At 30.6% G+C, this 18,072-nt stretch overlaps 3 protein-coding genes across 3 annotated transcripts; 1 reads left to right on the forward strand and 2 right to left on the reverse strand.

Moving 5' to 3' along the window:
• Window positions 1-36: 36 nt before the first annotated feature.
• Bm13243 (Uncharacterized protein) lies at window positions 37-266 on the reverse strand (the record flags this gene model as incomplete). Its single annotated transcript, XM_043078390.1, has 2 exons — window positions 37-67; window positions 163-266. Coding segments are annotated over 2 exons (135 nt in total), but the record flags the coding sequence as incomplete, so codon positions are not given.
• A 495-nt stretch (window positions 267-761) lies between these two features.
• Window positions 762-7,070, forward strand: Bma-copb-1 (coatomer beta subunit, putative; the record flags this gene model as incomplete). The annotated part of the gene is made up of 18 exons (XM_001896384.2): window positions 762-858; window positions 1,065-1,231; window positions 1,669-1,772; window positions 2,154-2,278; window positions 2,379-2,587; window positions 2,720-2,914; window positions 3,128-3,319; window positions 3,641-3,880; window positions 3,956-4,174; window positions 4,261-4,447; window positions 4,589-4,706; window positions 4,873-5,013; window positions 5,302-5,470; window positions 5,722-5,934; window positions 6,184-6,381; window positions 6,497-6,593; window positions 6,753-6,928; window positions 7,008-7,070. The coding sequence occupies 18 exons, from the start codon at window positions 762-764 to the stop codon at window positions 7,068-7,070; spliced, it is 2,910 nt and encodes a 969-aa protein (XP_001896419.1).
• Window positions 7,071-8,390: 1,320 nt separating this feature from the next.
• On the reverse strand, window positions 8,391-18,072 carry Bma-casy-1 (Cadherin domain containing protein; the record flags this gene model as incomplete). Its single annotated transcript, XM_043078391.1, has 19 exons — window positions 8,391-8,461; window positions 8,789-8,853; window positions 9,102-9,217; window positions 9,291-9,415; window positions 9,702-9,897; window positions 10,955-11,116; window positions 11,452-11,594; window positions 11,918-12,083; window positions 12,223-12,393; window positions 12,543-12,731; window positions 12,863-12,955; window positions 13,170-13,345; window positions 13,540-13,784; window positions 13,942-14,282; window positions 14,650-14,777; window positions 14,917-15,002; window positions 16,059-16,248; window positions 16,784-16,888; window positions 17,931-18,072. 19 exons carry the CDS (start codon window positions 18,070-18,072, stop codon window positions 8,391-8,393), a joined length of 2,910 nt encoding a protein of 969 aa, XP_042934325.1.

Raw genomic sequence — 18,072 nt, forward strand, 5'->3', positions numbered from 1 at the left:
CATTCAATCACTGTTGACCGTCTACACTCAACACATTCAATAAACTATCCCAGTATCAGTATCACAGCTACAATTTCAACAATTTTAAGCAAATTATTAAATGAGAGATGTAAACGCTTAGACTGCCAAATATCAAGCGTAGTAGAATTTTCAGGACATTACCAAATAATTGATCCAATTAGGGTAGCATTGCAAGCGAAAATAGCATGTGAATGGAGAAGAAGATGCAAAGTGTCGTTATAGCGTGAAGCTCCGAGACAAAAAAAATCTCACACGTACCCAACTATTAAGGTAACGTAACATACACGCAATTTCATATTCCATTTTTTCTACATGCAATTGGACTCTTTTTGACGCGTTATCGTTACGACTTGAATCGTTTCATAAGAGTGTGAGCAGCATTATTGCCACGTTTTCTTTTGTATGAGTTTGATAGTTTGGTTTAGTTCTTTTTTTTTTCACTAATCCAAAATTGAATGTTTTAATTGTGACCGAATTGGTGATTTCTATTTGCTGAAATATTTTGACACGTCGAATCACATCAGACTCGTGTCATTCCTCATTTATCAAATTTTTTTGTATGATTTAATAATTAATGGTAATAGTGACAACAGCACATATTGTAATTCGAAACACTGGATAAGTCTTTTAAGTATAGCTGAGTTCGATATCAGATTGTCACATACAATTGTCATACTTCAGACGTTACATTGGAGAGTTCAGCTGAAAGTAGTATGTTTTAATTGCAGTGGTGAATAACGATGTCGTCAGGAGAGTTACCATGCTATACGTTGATTCATGTACCGAGCGATTTTGAAATACCAAGTGAAGTACAGCTAAAAGAAAAATTCGAAAAAGGTTGATATTTCAGATCTTTATGCATGCTATATTCTTTAAATAATAATGAGCAATTAATGATACATATGTGATAGCATGTAGAAGTATTTTTTCATAATGTTATGTAGTAATGAAGTAGTATTACCGATAAGATGATGATGGTATTGGTTTTAATATAAGTCATCACTTTTTAATTTTTTATCATAAAATTATTTTTTTGACTACAGGTGATATTAAGACGAAAACAGATGCATTGAAGAAGCTGATTATGATGATAATGAATGGAGAAAAGGTAGGACAGGGTATGATGATGCAAGTGATTCGATTCTGTTTACCTACGTCTGATCATACTATCAAGAAACTACTTCTGTTATTCTTTGAAATCGTTCCCAAGGTAAATTGCATTTTCTTCACGCGTTAATCAATTTGAATACTTGGAGAGCATTAACAAAATTTTATGGAAAGCGATTTATTAATGGTGGACGAGTTATTTGGTTTGATTTGACAATGAGTCTTGAGAGAGTCTTTTTGAAAAATTTATTTAATCTTCAGTAGATAAGTTTTGTAAGTGACCCTGATAATCATGGTAGCGAAGAATCGGGACTAATGTTATCTTAATTATCTCAAGCGTACCTTTTTCTTCCTGCGGTGTATAGTCAAGCATACTTTTTTCTTCTTTCGATATATAATTTAATATAAGAAAGAGGAAAACACCAGACTACGAGGTTATAATATCACAATTTTTCTTTTCTCTGCGAAATATCAATTATAAATTGGACTGACATTAAGATGTTAATGTTTGATTTGTTAATACTAACGAAAACTGTTTAGACAACATCAGATGGTAAGTTACTACATGAAATGATATTAGTATGTGATGCATATCGCAAAGATTTACAACATCCTAATGAATTTATTCGAGGATCCACACTGAGGTATATTTTTATCTTGCATTTTCTTTTTCGTATTTTTCGTAAAGTATTTTTTTGCTTTTGTATATTTTGATAATCAGAGCCTACTTTTACCTTCAAAATTTCGTGGCTATTTGTCATTCACATGTCATCCCTTTGTATATTGAACCAGTAGACGCATCAATGAGTAGTTTATAACTTCTAAAAGTTATTAGTAAGACCTAAAACAGTGAGAAAACTTCATAGATCTTGATCTCCAGCATGACTGTGATATCTTTTTAGACAGTATTTTGCTTCAACATCATTAGAAAGGTATAAAATTATTATCAGTATATTAAAAGAGCGGTTTTATACTCTTTTTTACAAGAAAAAATTACTTTTGTATAAGGGAAAGTTTTGCAACAGGTTTTTATGCAAACTTCGTGAACCGGAACTTCTGGAGCCTCTTATGCCTGCAATTCGTTCATGTCTCGAACATCGTCATGCTTATGTTCGACGCAACGCTGTTTTGGCCATTTTCACCATCTACCGTATGTTTCAAGTTACTAGTTGAAACATCGACATTTTTTTCAAGAAATATTTTACACCTATCTTAAATGCTGTATTTCTTCATCTTATTATGTTTTTTAGGTAATTTCGAATTCCTCATTCCGGATGCACCAGAATTGATATCGACCGTATTGAACAGTGAACAAGACGCGTCTTGCAAACGAAATGCATTCATGATGCTTCTTCATGTTGACCAAAACAGAGCTTTAGATTATTTGTCTGAAGTAATCGACCAAGTTACTACATTTGGCGATATTCTTCAGCTTATAATCGTGGAACTCATTTACAAGGTAATTTAGATTATTTTGTTATGCATTGTCTAAATTTCCATCACTGCATTTACTTCTGGGTTTCTGGCTTTATTGTTTATATTTCAGTACTTGTCTTGAAAATTTTATATGTCATATTTCAAACTTTTTAAGGTTTGTCACGCAAATCCACCAGAACGAACACGCTTCATTCGTTGTGTTTATAATCTCTTGCAGTCTTCATCTCCAGCAGTAAAATACGAGGCAGCTGGTACACTTATCACTTTAAGCTCTGCTCCTACTGCTATCAAAGCTGCTGCATCAGCTTATATCGATCTTATCGTTAAGGAATCAGACAATAATGTCAAGGTTCTTTAAAAGAAATTGGATTCATTATAACTTTTAATATCACCCATCTGCTTACTGTAGAGAAAATTTTACTGTTACACTGTATTATGCATTATGTCAAATGAATTAGACTGAAGACTTACTGATTTTCTATTGTTTCCGAATTTTTATTATTTTAAAATTGAAAGTAATAACGCATCTGTCTTCTTGTGATATTCAGATAAAATGTTTTAGTTAATTGTTTTGGATCGATTGGTGGAGTTGCTGTCTTCTCCTACTAGTGAAAAAGTGCTGCGTGAATTAGTAATGGACATTTTACGCGTATTGTCAGCTTCGGATCTTGAAGTACGTAAGAAGACACTAAAGCTTGCATTGGATCTAGTATCTTCACGTAATGTCGAAGAAATGGTCATGTATTTGAAGAAGGTTACTTTTCTGAATCTAATATTATTCTGGTCATGATCGCTACACAGCATTATGTATCAACGTTCTTTGGTCTGATATATATATATAATATAGTGATAATTTGTATATATATATAATTTTTAGACGAAGTTGTCAAATTATCACTATTTGTCTCATTCCATTATTTTTTTTATCTTATAAATTATAGAAAAATTATCATTTCACTCATCTAATTTTAGTGGTGCTTTTTTATTTGCGTACCTCAGCTTCCTTTAATTTGCTTTTCTCGTTTATATTAACCAGTAATATGTTGTCTGTATTTCTGATAAATGTTGATTCTAGGAAGTTAGTCGTTCTTCGGATGGAACAGCGGAAGAGGCAGAACGATATCGACAAATGCTTGTGCGAACGTTGCATTCCACTACAGTCAAATTTCCAGATGTCGCAGCAAATATTTTGCCAGTTTTGATGGAATTTCTTTCCGAAGATAGCGAAAATGCTGCGCAAGACGTTTTGGTGTTTGTGAGAGAAACTGTTCAACGATTACCACATTTGCGCCCAGTTGTTTTAGCACAGCTTTTGGTAGTTTACCATTTCATGATAACATGCTAAACTTTACATTCGGAAACTTTTTGAACAGAACATATCTTATTTTAGGATGTATTTGGAAATGTACAAAGTGCGCAAGTTTTTCGGTCGGGATTATGGATTTTGGGTGAATATTGCGAATCAGCTGAGTCAGTAATGAAAGTAATGCAGTTTATTCGAAAGTCATTTGGTGAATTACCTATTGTGGAAAAGGAAATGCAGAAAGCCAGTGGTGACGAAATCACAGATGGAAAGAACGAAAATTCAACAGCTGATGTGACCTCGAAGGTAACTGAAATACTTTCCTTTAATATGTAACTCTGCTTTACTAAATAAATTCATACATAGTGTAATTAGTTCTTTTTGTGATGCAGACTCGACAACTTGTAACTGCCGATGGCACTTATGCTACCCAGTCAGCACTTTCGGCCGTAAAGACGGAAATAACGGAAAATAAAGCCTTGTTACGTCGTTTTCTTCTTAATGGGAACTTTTTCTTGGCTTCATCGCTTGCAACTACTCTAATCAAACTAGTCTTTAATTACAGCAAATTTATGCAAGGTTTGTTTCTCAATTTTTTCATTTGTCTTTAGAGATAAATCTTTTATTGTCATACTGCAAAAAAGCAGAATGAAATTGAAAGAAATATTAACATTTGATTTATAGAAAATCGTGAAATTTAATTTCTTAATGAATTTTTAGATAAAACTGACAAAATTAATTCATTTGCGGGAGAAGCACTATTCATGATTGCATCAATTATCAGTCTTGGGAAGAGTGGTCTTGCGAAGACAAATGCAACTGAAGATGATCTTGATCAGTAAGCTAAACATTCTTTTTAAATAGTTGTTTCTTTTCTTTTTTCTAAGTGTAGTTTTCTATAATTGTTGTGCTATTTCTATGATTTATTGCAAACGTTGTTACATAATTCGTTCATATATGTATACGTATTCATATTTTTCCAACACCGAAATCAAGTCTTGCAGTCTGGGTATGTCGGTCAAAGTTTTATGCGAAAAATGGCCTAATGCAGAAGCTGTTTTTCTTCAAAAATGTCGCGACAGTCTTGAATTAATGTTGGAATCAAAATCAAAAAATGAACGTTTTGAAAGTGAAGCAACAAACAGGTTTGTGCTTCGTGTTAGTCGTGGAATTTTTCATGCGAATGTAAGACGCTCAACAAGTATCAACTTCTTTTAGTTATTTTCACTAGAGCTTTATAAAAAAAAAAGCTAGAATATAATAAAATTGCTAATTTACTAGCTGTCTCCTTGTTCGGAAAGTTTGAACTAAAAAAAAAAAAAAAATTGAAATAATCTAAAATTGAAATAATGAACTAAAAAAAAAAAAAATTGAAAATAATTTTGATGTTGCTTTGCTAAAGCTGCATTGCTATAACAGTTTGCTATTTGTAGAACTATCCAAGTGGAGGTAGATCGTACAATTTCGTTTACGCAACTGGCTCCACGTGTTGGTGACGGAGTGACCGGAACCGAAAATTTATTCGATCTTTCATTATCGCAAGCACTGGGAACTGTTGCAAAATCTCCCAAATTCGATTTTGCTTCCTCTAAGTTGGGCAAGGTGAATAAATTAATGGAAATTATCTCACAGTTTACGAGCTGTTATGCTCCTGTTTCCATGAAGCTTTTATTTTATAAGATATATTTCTTCGTACAAACTTGATAAAAATCTGAAGGACCTTATAGATCTTGATGCAAATTTGGGAAATATTTTTGAAGGGTGTTTAGGTGTTTAGTTTCTTCTCAGTTATCTTCAAATGGACTACAGCATATTACCTCTTAATTATTTATCTATTTCATACTTCGTTTCAGGTTAAGCAACTTGCTGGTTTTTCGGATCCTGTTTATGCTGAAGCATATATCAACGTAAATCAGTACGACATCGTTCTTGATGTGCTTATTGTTAATCAAACAAATGATACTCTTCAAAATGTTTGCCTAGAACTATCAACAGTTGGTGATATCAAGCTGCTCGATAAGCCAACGCCTCTTACACTAGCACCGCGTGATTTCTCCAACATTAAGGTAGTTTTTTTTTTTTCAAAGTACTGCCTACTTTACTGCTTACGGTTCATAATTTGTTATTTTATAAATAAGCACTGGTTTAGTGAACACTGATATCTTTATCGACTATGTAATGATTACTCAATTTTGAGATTCTGCAGTTGATCACTTCAGGTTTTTGAACTGTTGAAAACTTTTACTTCTTTATTACAATGCCGTTTTGTATTCTGTTTTTTTAAATAAATTCTGTTATTACTGAGTTCATTTTAGGCTACCGTGAAAGTTGCTTCTACGGAAAATGGTGTAATTTTCTCGACTATAGCCTATGATGTTCGTGGGTCAACATCTGATCGAAACTGCGTTTATCTGGAAGATATACATATTGATATCATGGATTATATTGTACCAGGCAATTGTACGGACACTGAATTTCGACATATGTGGGCCGAGTTTGAATGGGAAAATAAAGTTTGAACGCATTTTTTCTTTTTTTTTTTTTATGCTAGTAGCACAAATTTTATAATTGTGAGACTTTTTCTGCTTTAGCAAATTTGTATCTGATTTTTGGTTTTTATTTTTTTAGGTCAACGTGAATACACCAATCACCGATTTACGTACATTCTTAACACATCTGTCTACTGTTACGAATATGAAACTGTTGACCACTGATGCCGCATTAGGTATTTTTTAAATTTGGCCATTATTTTACGTTTTTTTTTTTTTTTTTAAGTGATGATTCTATAATGGCTTTGTCATTTTTTCTGAATTATGGGATTTTTAATGAATATAAGCATGTCTGTGAGCAAAACACGAATCTGATAACGTCATGTGAATTTCAGAAGGTGAATGTGGCTTTTTGGCTGCTAATTTTTGTGCACATAGTATCTTCGGAGAAGACGCATTGGCCAATGTTTCTATAGAAAAAACCAGTCCCCTTGATCCAGATAGTTCGATCATAGGGCATATACGAATTCGTGCCAAAAGTCAGGGAATGGCGTTATCACTTGGTGATAAGGTTTGCATTACTTTTCTCCGTTTCACTGTTCCAAATTTTGACAATTTTGGTATTCAGAGTCAATTATCAGTAATTCCAGATAAACTTCGCTCAGAAAGAGAGGAAATTAACGCTATTGAAAGCAGAAGTAGTGCCGAACTGAAATTTCAATTATGTTTGTATCCTGTGATAATTATTAGTTTTGAATGCTCCTTATCTCTTTCATTTTATCGAAAAATACTGAACCGCAATACTGAACCGTTTCTCTCCTCTTATTGTCCGTCTCCCTTCAGTTCTATCAAAATTACTGTTACAATGCCCACAGCAACTTCTATCAATAAGTGGAATGCATCGTTTGCGTAAGTGATACATTCCATTCAATTAGTTATTTCCCTGTATATAGCTGATCCAGCTCTTTTGAAACCTTATTAACTTATAAATAATAAGATTAATTTCACTTTAGTATTGTGATGTAAACGTCGAATATTAATAAGGATATAATAATAGAAAAATGTGTTATAGCAGTAAATATAATCACAAACACATGGTATACGTACACATAAAAGAAATAACACATTATGAAAAAAAAAAAAAAAGAACTAGGAAAATCACCACGTGTATTCATCACTAAAAACTATTATAGCTGCATTTGATTACTATTCTATTTCATTATAGAATTGTAATCAAATATCATTGGGTTGCTGTCAGCTAGGGTACCCTGTTCTTGCTAATGTTCTTTTGTATCCGTTGTTATCTTATTTAATGTGTTTTTGTATTGTCATAATTTATTTTTGGTTCTATTCGTAACTTTAATTTAGATTTTATAATCTACAGAAATTTCCGTCTTGATTTGATTTAGTTACCAATGTTATATATTGAAGGGAAAAATGAATATCTTTTTTAGAAATTTTCGTCACATCGAATATTTTAATAGACACTAAAAGTACAGAAGTCTTAGTATAGTTCACTATTTAAGTTGAAAATATTTTAGGGTTTCCTCATAAACATAGTTTAGTCAGATAAAGGGACAATTCCACATGGAGCATTTTACTTTTCTCGTGATTGCAGCAAGATATGTTTATGTTTTAAGGGGCAGAAACGGATTATGTTTGTTTGGGGTTTAGAATGTTAGTCTACGTTTTGAATAAATTTGAAAACCAATGTTTTTTTGAATTGAGAAAAACGAACATTTAAATTGAGATGGCACACACGCACAAACATAAACACAATGTGAACTACTACTTTAAATGCTTTGGATAGAGTGATTTGATGAAGGAGTCAAGTTTTGGAATTAATAAACGATAATAAATCATTCGCTTATGTGTAATTTAATGAGAATATAATAGGAACAATTACATAGTAATTGCTAAAGAAGTTGCTTTCTGAAGAATGAATGAGAATTTAATAAAAGTTTGGAGACACTGAAAAAAAACCAGATCAAATGTTTAGCATAATATAATTTGACTAATTGTAAGTCATCTTTTTATACGCGATAAGTACGTGAAATGTTTGTTAAAGTCGTGTCGTCCCATTCCAAACTTCTGTTCTGTCGTTCTAAAATGAAAATATATATTGATAAAGAAATAGAGGATCTCAAGATTGTGTTTTCTAGAAATTTCGGCCAGCGAAAAGTTAATCTGTAAATATAATAGCTAAATTTTAAAGCAGTAATGTAGAGTTTTTTCTCTTTTTTTTCTGCTGAATCGAAGAAATAAATGAAAATGGATAACATAAAATGAGAATGATATCCATTTTTGAGGTGTTACTGTTACTTTTGCACGACAAACATTTTAAGAAATATTTCATTCCATTTTTTGCAAGCTTTCTTTAAAATTTTCTTTAATTTGAAAGCTAGAAAAGAAATGGAAAAATGCAGCTCACCATTATCGACATGAGGAAGTACATGCCCAGCATCTTCATCTTCTGTCAGACCCTCATCATGAAAACTGAAATATTGTTGAATTGCTTATTTAAAATTAGAAATACCTGAAAAAGTCCAGACTCTTATGAATTTAGAAGATCAAAAAACGAATTTTAAATTGCAAGATTAATAATTAAAAAATTTGAGAATCTGAATGTCAAAAATATGAGTTTTTTCATAACTTTTTATTCATATGTATACTCAGAACACAACAGTCTTAATAGAAATCTTCAAAGTTCAGATATAAATACTCAATATTTTTTATGAAATTACCTTTCTCCACCATCGGAGCTTTCTTCGTCAGAAAAATTAGCGCTATTTTTGTCAACTTCCTCCAATGGATTTACAGTTATATTCATACCACTATCGTCCCATTCCATTGCCCCTTCCTATAAAAAAAATAATTTCCAATAATAATAAGCATAAGAATCTACAAAAAATTTACATTAAACTAAAAGTTACAGTGCTTCGCCGATTTCGTCGTCGTCTGGAAGGAAGTGGAGTATCACGTATTTTAAGTACTCCAATCACTAGCATAACCAGAAGGAAACCAACACATAAAACAACAACTACAGCAACTGCTCCTCCTGAAAATTCTATAACCATGTAGTTCAAATTAGCAAAAATTTTCCCAGTCAAAAATAATGGAACATATAAAACTAATAATAATATACAACCTTTCAATCACAGAAATATCAACGCAAATTTATTATATAAAACTAAACACACCGAAAAAAAAAAAAAAAAAAAAAACTCTACTTTTTAGTAGCTTTAAAGATGCCGGAAGTAGATGCATATTACTAGATTAAATTGCAATAAAAACTTTATCTTTGTCATACAGGTGACTTTTAAATAAACCTTACTATATTTTACCTGCGATAGCACCTTGCACACCGTATCCATGATGTGACATCAATGCCTTCGGCCGTGGTAAATCCATTTCCAGTAAATTCTGCAGTCGATTTCCACCGATTCGATCAAATGCAGGATCCACTTGAATTTCTTCATCATCATCCAGAATTTCAGTAATTGGTGTCTCACTTGATTGCAGTGATGTGTTGATATTCATCTAAATTCAACACCATTTTCTTTCTTTTTATTCTTGCAGGTATTTTTTCTATTTTAATGTATAAATATGTTTATATTGAATCGAAATAACGAATCTCATAATTTTAAGAGCTAAGATTTAAAACTAGTTTGAATCAAATATTGCTCGTCTTTAATGCACATGTTTACTTCGATTACATGATGGATCTTTCTTTGTCTGATAAATTTTGTCCATGTAATATTCTTAAAAAGTTATTACTATTAAATACAGACTCTGCTCTCTCTTGCTAACAGTCCTTATTTCTTCCTCATCAGTGTTAATTTGCAATAATTTCTATATCTGTTTAGAAAAAAAAAAAATAATAATTTTCTTGAGAAGATGAGAAAGACAAGAAAGGAGAACTAATAAGAACAAACCGAAAATTATTCGTAAAGAGAAAGATAATAAATACAAAAAATACAAAGGCGAGTAAGGAATTATTATTTTCTTAAATTAAATAAAACTTATACGATTTGAGCCATCTGCTAAAAAATTTCGTGAATAAATAAAAAAAAAAAAAAAGAAAATAAGTGAGAAGCCAATTCAGATAGTTTTCTGTTAGTACAGAATCTCAGGTCTCAAAAAAAAAAAAAAAAAAGTTTCGAGATTTAAAAAACAAAGTCTTTTCTTCTATTTCTAATTCATTTACTTGTTTTTTTTTTTTTTTTATTTTACACTGTAGTATTAAGCAATTCCCTAAAAAAACATATGCATGGGCAAGTATATTGATGATAAAACTGAAGTAAGCAAACAAAGAATATGTTTTGATAAATTAACCACTACATGATAACTTCAGAAAACCCGTTTCTCAAATGTTCAGCAAAACCTAAAACATTGATCTTGATTTTACGATAAATTCTAAAAAATTTTATGATTTACTGTGATTAGAAATTAATTGTTAAGTCATCTAACTAAAATTTGCTAAAAGAAATTCTCAATTTCCATTTCTTTCATCTGCTCGAGATATCTGAACTTAATGCTTGATTCTACAGCGACCCTAAACCTAAACCCAGACCCTAAACCATTCTAATAAGCTTACCGTGACAAGAAATTCATTGCTAAGAATATGACCACCACTCATTGCACATTGCACAGTATAAATTCTTCTTGAATATGAATCAGCTCGTGTATTAAAGTAGTGAATTTTTGACAAAATCTCTCGATAACCTTTCACCTTTTCTCTACCTTTCAGTAAAATACCCTGAAAAATCCAAGCATAATCATTTTTCATAAATATATTTCCTAACTCTCTATTTCCAAAAAAAAAAAAAAAACTAAGTCAAAATAATGAAAGAAGTCATTTAGTCCTTCCAAAAATCAGCTATTTTATGGTCAAATTTTCAAAAAAAAAAAAAAAAAAAAAAGGAAAAAATTTAAAGGAATAGGATCCTCTACAAAAATTAATTTAGTTCAATAATTTTGAAGATAATAGCAAGTCAATGAATGCATTAATCTATTTCATCAGTTTAGTTCAGTTCATATCATTCTCATCTGACTATTAAAACAACATTGCTTATGGATGAAATGATGTTTGACTTGTTTATCATGTTCAAAATCAATTCGAAGAGCAGCAATTAACGAAGCTGGAGATGAGAAATATTCGAGATCCATATCTCGTGATGGCTTTAAATGAACTTTACACCAGTCAAGTTCTGATACGCTTGTCCGCTCAATTTCTTCTGAAAAAAAAAACAAAAAAAAAAAAAAAAAATTTCATTGTATAATAGTTTTTCCGCTACCGTTTTTTCATCACTTCTTCACCATAACTTCGCAGTGTGTCCCCAACTTCTCTCATCCATAATAGAACAAATCGAAATGAAATTTATGAAAAGGGAAGACGCTGTAAAGTCGATCCCTAATTGACGCAAAGCGTGCAGCTCAAAAACGATTGTAAGTTAACAGGAACATTACAATTAACTCAAGATTGGTACCAATGTAATATAAAATATTCAAGGAATGTCAAACGCAAGCTCAGAAAATTTATAATAAAGCTGAAATTTACCTCCATTAATATTTTGAGTTACAGTTATTTTAATTTCGGGAAGCATTGGTGCACCTGTTTTTACGAGATGTTGATCACTATTCACAACTGATAATCCACTAATTGAAATTACAGGTTCAGCTTCATGCTGGACGAATATGGAGCCTTTACTGGGATTAAGGGTAAGCTGAAATGAAAGGTGAAAAATGTAAACAATTTCAAGAAACAAAAAAAAAAAAGCAATTGAAATTTTTTCAAATGCAATTATACTAATAAAAGATTAAACATTTTGATTCTTCAATTAAAAAGTACTTTCGCTAACAAACCGTTTTTCCATTGGAGCATAGGACAGTTGTATTGATGAAGAATGTACGATATCCAGGTGTTGGTAAATTTTTCGTATTTCCATATGTAACTCGTTGAAGTAACAGTGACAAATCTTCAGCAGTATTAGCTTTCAAGGAGAAAGATGATGAATCCGTAGCAAAAATTGCATTCTGTAAAAAAGAAATTTTGAAAACTATTTATTAATATATTTTTGATTTTTACTTCAAAATTGAGCTTCGGGTCTTTGATTTTTCATCTGCACAGATAAAATTTGATTAAGTTTAAATCTAAATACCGAAAATTTAATTGAAACACAAACCTCTCCTGGCACTAACTGATCAATGGCATTAAATTCTAGCTTCTCCTTGCACTGATGCGAGCACTGAAGAACTTGCGGTTGTTCAATTTTATGTGGCAAATAATAAATGGAAGCTAAATGACCTTTGAAAAATTGTGACATTATGTGATTACGACCATGCCAACATGCTCCAATAACTAATCGAGTTTTCTGAAAAATATATATGACTTTATTAACATTTAAGTATATGATGAAAGATAAATTCCGATAGCAAAATAAAAAAAAGTGGAAAAAAAATGAAACAAAAATTAGTGACAAACTTAAATATTAAAACATCTAACCGTTTCTTTGATACGATGTAATGGCCAATCATCCAATATTTCGGGATTCTCCTTTGTAGCAATAAATTTACGACCATCAATGTATAAATCAACCTAAATGTTGACAGCTAAAATAAGAAAAGCAGAAAAAAATGATAACCTTAAAAAAGAGATGGTGAAGCAGAGGAGATGAATTTTCTTTTAAATTTAATGAAATATTCTATGAAGGATGGTTAAAAGGAAATTATTTTATCTTTACTTCTCTTTCAGTGGTGTCTAACTGTTACATAAATAAATTAATTGTTAATCAGAATCAGTAATAATTAACCGTATCGACGGATGCAAACAGGATGGAATATGAATGCCAACGATTGTCGCAAACTTCCGGAATGCTCCACCGCCATTCGGCAGCACGGAATGCAGCTTCAGCGTTACTCTCTCGACGCATCAACATTTCTAACTTACAGTGACGTGTATAAACAGCAAAATGGTGACGATTCATGTCTAAAATTAGATTACAGTTATAAATACAATCAAGAAAAAAGTGCTATCAAATTCTTGAATTCCTCTACTCATACTAATATTTTACTAATAAATTAATGTAAAAGTTGAAAATCACTAACTTTTCTATGACTGATTGCATCTTACTTACTCAACAAAGTATTCATATTTTCTTGAAAGTATAAACAAAAATTTACTTGTATAATCGCTTTCGCATAAGATTGTTTGTTTAAGCGCTTGTTCTTCTATACTTCCACGAGCATGTTTCATCGAAAAGGTTAGTGTAAATTTCAACGGAATAACATCATCCACTTTTTCTTGTGATACAATCACAGAAGTTGACTTTCCATCAAAGGTGTATTTGTCATTTGTCACACTGTTATCGGTTGCGCTATCACTAGAAGCTGCTAACAGTGCAATTGTTGACTCATCCATTCCACATCTGCAAATGATAATATTCCGAGAATTATATCTCAGTAATTTGCAATAACTTAAATTATTCAATCATAATCGAAAGTTAAACAAGGAGAAAAACGATCAAGTCTGAATTCATTGAAGGTTGTTAGCACTTTTCTCTTTTAAACCAGAAATTCACTTACTTATTCTGAATTGCATTCGGAACAAATTCATCGCGATCGCATCCGTTTGTTAAATTTTCAGTCTGCAGTGTTAGAATACTTTTTACACTTCCCAAAGTACACGATTGCTCTTCCGCACAAGTGACGACATGTGCATTTGGCGCAATCCGGACACTTCCTGACCCAGGAATATACGTAACTTGTTCTGGGATACCGTGAATACCATCTACACAAGCTTCGTGAACATTGATAGTGACAAGAGTTGATTTGGATTGACGCATACCGCAATCGTGAGCGACAATTGTTAGAATGTAGGACTTGGCTTGGGTATAGTTAAGTGGTCGTGTATTTCGTAGAATACCCTGGTGAAAAAATAAAACATAGTATGTGGGAAATTGTGATTTAGTCTTATTTTATTATAAATGTATTAAATATATTGTTTTTTAACTTGAATTCAATATTTGCGGATTTAGTAGTTTTCTTTGGGATAGGTGCAAGTGATAAGGTAGCATTAAACAGCAAATGATTTTAAATGTTCCTAGAAGTTCTAAGTAGTTTTTGCACCGACTGCATAATACTAGATATGGTCAAACAGTGGGACAAGTCAAGCCAACCTGATCATTGATATCAAAGGGAAAGCCAAGCCAACCTGATCATTGATATCAAAGGGAAAGCCAAGCCAACCTGATCATTGATATCAAAGGGAAAGCTAAGCCAAGCCAAGCCAACCTGATCATCGATAGCAAAAGGAAAGCCATCCAATGCATTTGTGATCTGATATCTGCATATCTGTCCATAAGGATGGCCACAATCTTTATCAGTTGCTTGCAATCGAGCTAATTCGCTGTAAATTTTTCCTGAAATGCGACTGCTTTAGAAACACTTCTATGTATTTAATGAATTTATTGGATTTGTTTAAAAAATTTGATACAATTGATCGACTATTAATGATTCAATTTATTTCAAAAATAATTCACGATATCTACGTAATCTCACCTTCACTGATATTAAAGGTGTACCACGGGCGTGAGAATACTGGCACGTGATCATTGGTATCCTTTACGGTAATTCGTAACCGTGCGCTGGAATGATATTTTTTAATTTCAAATCCCAGCCTTTTAAATCAAAATAAATTGAAAGATTATCTTGTTTCTTTTAAAAGGCATCATTTAAATTCTCAAATCTTAGAAAGTTTGAAGTAAATGCTAAATTGAAGATTGTTTCAACATGAATAACAATCAGTCAACCTGTTAACTTGTTTTACAAATTTTTTCTAGTTTAATCATCTACCATTTTATTTGTGAATTTAGAAAATACAAACCTGTCTGTACAGTTAAATTAAAATATAAATTAAAATAAATTTGTATAATTAAATCAAAATAAATTTAATCAAACAAGCAAACAAAAACAAATCACTTACTAGATTAAGTAAAAAAATTTTTTATTTTAATTGAGAAATCTGACAACAGTGGCAAAGTAGTAAGGATTAAAATATATTTTCTCTTCCTTTTTGTATTTACCTCCCACCAAAAAGAAAAAAAAATAATACTTCAAGAAGTCCTTTATTTGTTTGTGTCATTTAATTATAATTCCAAGACAAAAAAAAGTGTCGTTAGCTGATATTTCTTTGTTTTTTTCAGAGATTTATTTGTATTCTGTTAATAATGTTTTTATTGGGTGAGCTAAAAGAGGAAAGTCCCACTAAAACTTTCAAAAAGAATTCTCTCCTAGAGTACACTTTAATTTCCTAAGTGAAAGAATTCTCTCTCAATAAATTTCAATTTTCTAATTAAAAAAAAAAAAAGAAAAACTAATGAATGAATTATCTATTACATAAATGCTAAACAAATTTACTTAATTTATCCTTCTGATATAGAATAAAAAAGGTTAGTATATCTTATTACTATTTATTAGTATTACTATTAGTATATTTTATTACTTTACTATTACTATATTGAAAAATTTTACTATTAGTATATATTTTTATTATATATTACTTTACTATTACTATATTGAAAAACAGAAGATGAAATGAATAATCAATATTATTATTGATATTTTATAATTTAATTATTATTGATATTTTCTAATTTAATTCATTTGAAAATTGCTTCTCGAAAAACTAAAAAAAAATCAACCTTTCTGATCTGGCATCATCATCACAGCGAATTGCCACCACACTAAGAAGATACTGTGGATTACTACAGTCTAAATGTACGTCATCTTTTACTCGTACAATACCTGAACCTTCTTTTTCATCGCTTACGTCAACTATAAATGGCACATCATCGGAATTTTCACTTGTAAGTTCATATCGACATACCGGACCTTAAATTCATCAAACTGATTAAATTTTTATTCAATCTAAATAAATTATTACACTGAAGTGCGTAATATTAGTATATGATTTAATAATTTGAAAAAGCTAAAACTCTTTTCATAAAAATTATATTTTGTTTGAATTATTCTCATTTACTCCTCGTTCAGTTATTTCACAGTGATTTCAAAATGGCAAACAGTTCATTGTTTTTGGAAATATGGAAAATATATTCCTTCAAGCATTTATTGAGTAAAAATCAAATGTGTTAATTAAATATCACACTAAAATAAATGATCAAAAGTTATGTTTTGTCAGTCTTTTTTTTAAGAAATTAGTATTTTGCTTTGATTTTAGCCATCTCAAGGCAAGTGCTTTGGATTATTTACTAGCAACACCTACTAAAATTTGTTCAAACAAATGCTAAATGAATTTTAGTATAATTTAGAGTGAAAAAAAGAAAAAACTAAAACCCGAAAATTTAACATGAAATTCCGTTGTATTTCAAAAACTTTTCAAAAGATTCTTTTTTTTTTTCATCCTTACCAGTTTCATGAACAATGTCTAATTTGGGAATAACACTGACTATGGTACGATCTTCTCGAACAGTACCAACCAATTCATCTGCACCGCCAAGATCGATTACTGGAGCTGAAAGAAATACTATTTGAAATTAAAACGGAAACGGAAGTGAATTATTTCTAATTTTTTTCTTTATCTTCTTCAAGCTTGTACTGCACTATTTCAGCACTTTTTGAGATTACAATTCATTAATTTAATTTACTGCACAATTGCATCCAATTGCAGCAATATGTGAAATATTTATTTTTTCATTTATTTAATTGCTTGTTGCATCTAACTCGAAAATTTGTGCAATAATTAATCATAAATAGTTCATAGTAAATTTATTTTCAGAAAAATTCGCTTCCTTCACTTTTCTTTTTTGCTAAAAAGAAAAATTAAATATATCTAAGAACAAAAAAAACTTTGATTTCTTTTATTTCACTTACTTTAAGCACTCACTTGATAGTATCTACTGTACAAGCTTAGAATTGCAATAAGATCACTTACTTAAGTGTATGTCAATAAATTTATGAGTAAGTAAAAATTTACAGAAAATTTTTCCGTTGTTAAATTATTATTAAATGAGCTAATCTTAACGTACAAACAACAGCCATTTCAATAAATAACTGTTTTTTGATTTAATAATTAATTACTCTAGTAAGCAACGAAATGACAATCTTTATGATCTACAAGCATCATCAGTTTTGCAACTTTTTACATCTTTTTCAAGTGCATTTGATGAAAAAAAATTCAAAAAAAATTTCGCACTTCCTAAAATGAATTGGATTAAAAGTAAGACTACAAAAAAAAAAAAAAAAAAAAAAAAAAGACAGAATCAAGTAAATTTTTTTCAAATCATTTTAGGAAGTAATATTGCCTTCATAAGAAGTTGAAGATTTTAAATTTAGTTAAAGATGATGCATAATATTGAAATTAATTTAAAGGAAAACATTTTCATTTTATTTTTATAAATGAAGAAAAGTTGAAGATGACTGATTTTCATGATTAACTCGGAATTTTTTCAAAAGTTCAAACATTTTTACAAAGAAAAAAAAAAGATTAAAATGATGAAAATGGATTTTAATGAATTTTATCTCAAATAAGTAGAAATAACTAGTTGGTTGCTCACCGCGATGACGATGAGAAGATGTAGCAGAAGTAAGGATCGTCCCGAACAAAATTTGAAGTACCAATCGTATCACAGGACGGAATTCTTTTGATGGCATTGATGAAACAGTCAGAGAATAGTCTTTGCTTGGTCTAAAAACCAT

This window comes from Brugia malayi (assembly GCF_000002995.4).
Source record: "Brugia malayi strain FR3 genome assembly, contig: Bm_v4_Chr2_contig_001, whole genome shotgun sequence".
In the NCBI taxonomy this organism is placed as follows: domain Eukaryota; kingdom Metazoa; phylum Nematoda; class Chromadorea; order Rhabditida; family Onchocercidae; genus Brugia; species Brugia malayi.